The 4,995-nt window shown below is 37.3% G+C and overlaps 1 protein-coding gene across 1 annotated transcript in view; it reads left to right on the top strand.

Annotated features, from left to right (window-relative positions):
- Positions 1–4,995, top strand: part of Hsf2 (heat shock transcription factor 2) — a 41,417-nt gene continuing 36,422 nt past the window's right edge. The window contains exon 1 of the mRNA XM_013035112.1: positions 1–39. Within this exon, the coding sequence (XP_012890566.1) occupies positions 1–39 (39 nt within the window). The remainder of the gene's footprint in view (positions 40–4,995) is intronic.

Genomic DNA, 4,995 nt, shown 5'->3' with positions numbered 1-4,995 from the left:
ATGGAGCAGACATTAGCTGTCTTTGCTACAGGGTTTACGGTAATAACAGTGTGCAACTGAGAAAAAGTGAACAGGTAAAACCAGAGTGAGGAAGGAATAGAGGCTGGCTTCAGGCCATATATGAGTAGATGGCCAGCAGCTTCAATCACAGAATTCAGTGAGTATGGTAAACTCTTCAGTTTAGGCCCACAATGATGCCTAAGACCAAGAAGTCAAAGAATAGCTGGAATGCTACATTGTTCACCTAGCATGTTAGTGTGGGAGGCTGCCACAGCCTAGAACTTAGCACAGCACCAGGCCACTCACAGTTTTGGAGGCAACCAGTAGAAAATCAAGGTGTTGATAAGGATAGTTTCCTCTGAGGCCTGTCTTCTTGGCTTTCAAATTCTGTCTTCTCTCTGGGCCCTCACATAGTCACTCAATCTGTGTATTATCTGTCTCCTAATATCAGTCATACTATATTGAGTCCACTCACATGCCCTCATTTATCCTAATCATATCTTAAAGTGCCTGTTCCACAGGTTTAGTCACCAAGGGAGTAAGATTTCAACATCTATGAATTCTGAGGGGCTATAAATTAGCACATAACACCTACTATCAAGTCCCATGTGATCTATCTAGTGCAAACAATACTCTAGGGCTGAGGTGCTCAATTACTTAATAAGGCTCTAGGGTGAGTAGAAAAACCCAAAACATTTTGATGTCTGTGTGGCTGTAGAAGTGGGGCTAAAATTCTGTGTTCATTGTCGACACTGGTATTATAAAAATTACTAACATAGTCATGGAAAACATTTATTGTACTTTTTTATACTTAGTAAAATAGTCTTAATTTTCATCTGGTCTCCAAAAGCCTTAGTCTGCCTGTGACCTAATGAAGCAAGTGGGTGGTTATGAGAGGCCTGATTGCATTTTGCATGGTAATTGTACTACAGAAAACAATGAAGATGCCAAGTTATAGACTTGAGAGGTGGGAAGAGAGACGGAAGGAAAAGCTACTCCTTTGCATTGGGATCCCAGGAACCCAATTCCAGGCATATCAAACATGTCTTGGGAAACAAGGTTTCCTTTGGACTCCTTGAGGACCACTGTATGTTAAATCCTAAACAAAGCCATGGAAAAAGTCAAAGTGGAAGTGTTCTAAATATACTGATTGTGAACCTAAGAGAATCTGATCTAAATTCCCTCCATCTCCTTTACCTTTCTTTTTTCTCACAGCTGAGTAAGACTACAGAGAAAGTTGCTGAAAATTGTATATTGCCCCACAGAATTAAATTGGTCTCAAAGCAGCACAGAATATAGCTTCAGCTTTCAGTGCTCCAAAAGTCACAAATAATAACATTTATTTTCCAGGCGTTGCATTAATGTTTTGTGAAAATACTAGAGAATAAATGTGTTTCCTTTCACTCCTATTCAATGGTAACATCTCTACTGAGCACCAAATATTAGATTCTTTTGTCAAGTTTCAACATTTCATATTACCATGGAAGCATTATGCTGATATTATTGGTTGCTAGGAACTTCATTGCCTTGATGCATACGTAATATTTTTCTGTTGGCTTAAATGTAGGGCTTTAAAATCAGATAACCTTCTTTTTACATGCTGGCACCATAATGGAAAATATAGATTTATCATGTAATTTATACATGAAAATCTGTACTCACTATTCATAGAATAGAACCTGCATTTACCATTCCTAGAAATAACAGCACCATTAAGGGCCTGTATTTAGCTGAGCATAGGTTGGCTCATGCCTGTAATCCTAGCTACTCAGGAGGCTGAGATCTGAGGATCATGGTTCGAAGCCAACCCAGGCAGGAAAGTCTCCATGATACTCTCATCTTCAATTAACCATTCAAAAAGTGGTGCTGTGGCTCAAGTGGGAGAGCACTATCCTTGTGCACAAAGAGGCTCAAGGACAGCACCCAGGCTTATAACTGACAAAGCTTTATAACTGACAAAAAATAAGAGAGAAAGAAATTGTGGCACAATTTCTAAAAAAAAATGATACTAAGTTTAATAAGCTATAGTGTACAAGCCCATATGTTTGAAGCATTTTCCTGTTGACTTCAAATTGTCTAGATCCACATTGTTTTTCTTATCATCATCCCTCTGCTCTGCTTTGTGGCTTTGAATATCCTGATTAGTCAAGACTTAAAGTAGGATACCCAGTTTCCTCTTATTCACCATAGAGCTGGTGAAGTGCCTCTACTGGAATCTTTCCATTCTGTTGTGAGAAAGCTAAAGCTGCATTAAAATGTTTGGATAGTCTGTCAATATGTCAATACTGGTCACTACAAAGTATGTTTCTGAGATAAGAAAGCACCTGTATAACAGCAATAACTGGCAGAGACTGCAGATGCGGCCAACAATCTTCCCTGTTTGACTGGGTTTAAGAGAGCCCTTGGAGAATAGGACTTTTAGTACTAAAATGAAAGAAAATGTGTAAATTTGGACTCTTCACCCATAATTAGGTGACTAGGTGGATTCTAGAAAATTTATCACAAATGGAGATTTAATACAGCTACAACACAATCCTGATTTTTCCTGTAGAAATTCTTGTGACTAGTATGTGTTACACCCAAGTAGTAACTCTTGTTTGGCCTTCTTGTCAAAGTTTTAGGAAATGAACTTTTCACAGTCTTCTCACTAGTTCTGAAATATCTAACCAGCCATGCGCAAGCATTTTGCCACTGTCACTTGCTGTGAAGTCATAAATGACCTCAAACTTGGCCTTCTGCAACAGTCCATTAACACCTAGCATTTCCAGGATTCATATATTTGATTAGTACTAATAATTCATCATCCACATGCCTCTTAAGGCAGCTATTCTTAAGCTTTCCTTCTTTCCACTCTCTTCTTTGGAAAATAAAAATGTTTATACTGACAGAGACTTAGTTAATTGAAAGGGAGAGTACACTTTAATTCTAAGAATTTTTAAGAACTGAAATTGTTTTTAGCAAGCATTTATTGAACAATTCCCATATAATTAGCAACATGTTTAGTGCTAAGGATACCCATTTTTTTTAAAAAAAAAAAAAGCAGTTTTCCAGCTGAGAAATAAATGGGCAACTACAGCAGAATAAATATTATGAAGGTCATATTTCATAAGCTATAAGAGCACATGAGAGGAAATTAATCAAGATCTGAGAGTCATGGAAGATTAAACAGATGGCTAGCAACTATTTGTTGATGTATTTAATAATTTATTCAACAAATAATGTTTGAAAATTTAATGTATACCAGGCACTGGTAACCATTGTAAATGAATGAATATAAATGTCTTTATATTGAAGTTTTCATAATCCAGTACCAAAGGGCATATCAATGAAAAATCACAACTTGATGTAGTAAGTGCTAATGGCCATCAAGAAACATTTGACAAATGAGATGAGTTCTAGCCAGTGACTCAGTACACCTGTAATACTACCCACTTAAGAGGTTGAGATCTGGGATGGTGGACTGAAGACAGCCTGTACAGGAAACTTTTTGAGAACTGAATCTCCAATAACCACCAAAAAGCCCAGAAATGGAGCTATGGCTTAAGTGGTAGATTGCTAGCCTTGGGCAATAAAGCTCAGGGACAGCAGATTTTTGTTTGTTTTTGTAGGTCCCAGGAACTGTCCCTGAGCTATTGTGCTCAAGGCTAGTGCTCTGCTACTTAAGCCACAACTTCACTTCCAGCTTTTCGTGGCTAAGGGTCTCATGGACTTTTCTGCTGTGGTTGGCTTTGAACAGTGATCCTCAGATCTCAGACTCCTGAATAGCTAAGATTGCAGTTGTGACCCACTAGCACCCACCTGAGTGTCAAGATTTTTAGACAACGATTGGAACTGTAGATGACATTATATTACTGAATGTTTTTTATGCAGTCTTAAGCAATTTTGGCTTACTTGGGAAATATAGAACACAAGTGAACTGTTTCAAGTTAGGAAGTGATCATTATCGGATTTGAACTTTAGAAAGGTATCTGTAAAACTGTGGGGTGAATGACAGGAAGAAGAAACTGATTTTATCTTCATCTTGTGAGGTAACTAGCAGGCATTATATAAAATTATAAATTAATTTTGTATATTTTATGTAACATACATTACATATATTATATACGTTACCTATATTATTCATATATGTATATAGTATACATATATAATGTATATATACAATAACATAATATACATACATTATATGTATATAATACATATAATTTTATATATTCTATGTAATATATAATACAAAACATGTAAAAATTAAAAAAGGTTTCAATCACTTTCACAGATATCATAGTTTAAGCCATTCATAATAGGTGATAAGATATTGTTATTCCGAACGAATGAAATGGAAAAAAAAAAGTCACTGATTAAGGAATTGCTCCAAATGACAGAGTACTAGCTGAGCCTAAATTTCTATTTACTACTTGTTCACTTTCCACCCCTACTACTAACAACCTATCTGTAGCTTACATGCAGGTACAATGTAATTCATCAAAACAGTGTCAATTGGACGAATTCTTTTTTCCCCCACATTTTTATTGTAAAGATACTGTACAGAGAGGTCACCGTTACATGAGTAAGGTAATGAGTCCATTTCCTATGGAGCATTGCTACCGGCTCCTTTGTTTTTCCCCTACCGTCCCTCCCTCCCCCACCTCCCCAACTCTCAACCTGCATCCTTGTTTCAGCATTTTGTTATTTTCCTTCCCCTTCCCCAAATTAGAAAAAATGTATATGCAAGATGCAGGGCACCGGATTCGAACTCTTTATGCTGGGCCTAGATAGCGCAGGTGCCTGATGTCCGAGTTCTGACTTTAACACAGCATTACATGATTGTGTTTCCTAGGATGCTTCCTAAGTTTATGTGTTTAGTACCGTTATTTGAACCAGCTTGGATAAGTACATGTCAAAGGAACCATTTTCTCCCCGTGAAAATGTAAAGGGAAGGTTAATTTTAGATCGGGTTCAACTCGGGACCTGGCACGTCCTGTTCGCAGGCTGCTCCCA

The sequence above is a fragment of the Dipodomys ordii genome, unplaced genomic scaffold (assembly GCF_000151885.1).
Source record: "Dipodomys ordii isolate 6190 unplaced genomic scaffold, Dord_2.0 Scaffold204, whole genome shotgun sequence".
In the NCBI taxonomy this organism is placed as follows: domain Eukaryota; kingdom Metazoa; phylum Chordata; class Mammalia; order Rodentia; family Heteromyidae; genus Dipodomys; species Dipodomys ordii.
This window is presented reverse-complemented; position numbering and strand designations above follow the sequence as displayed.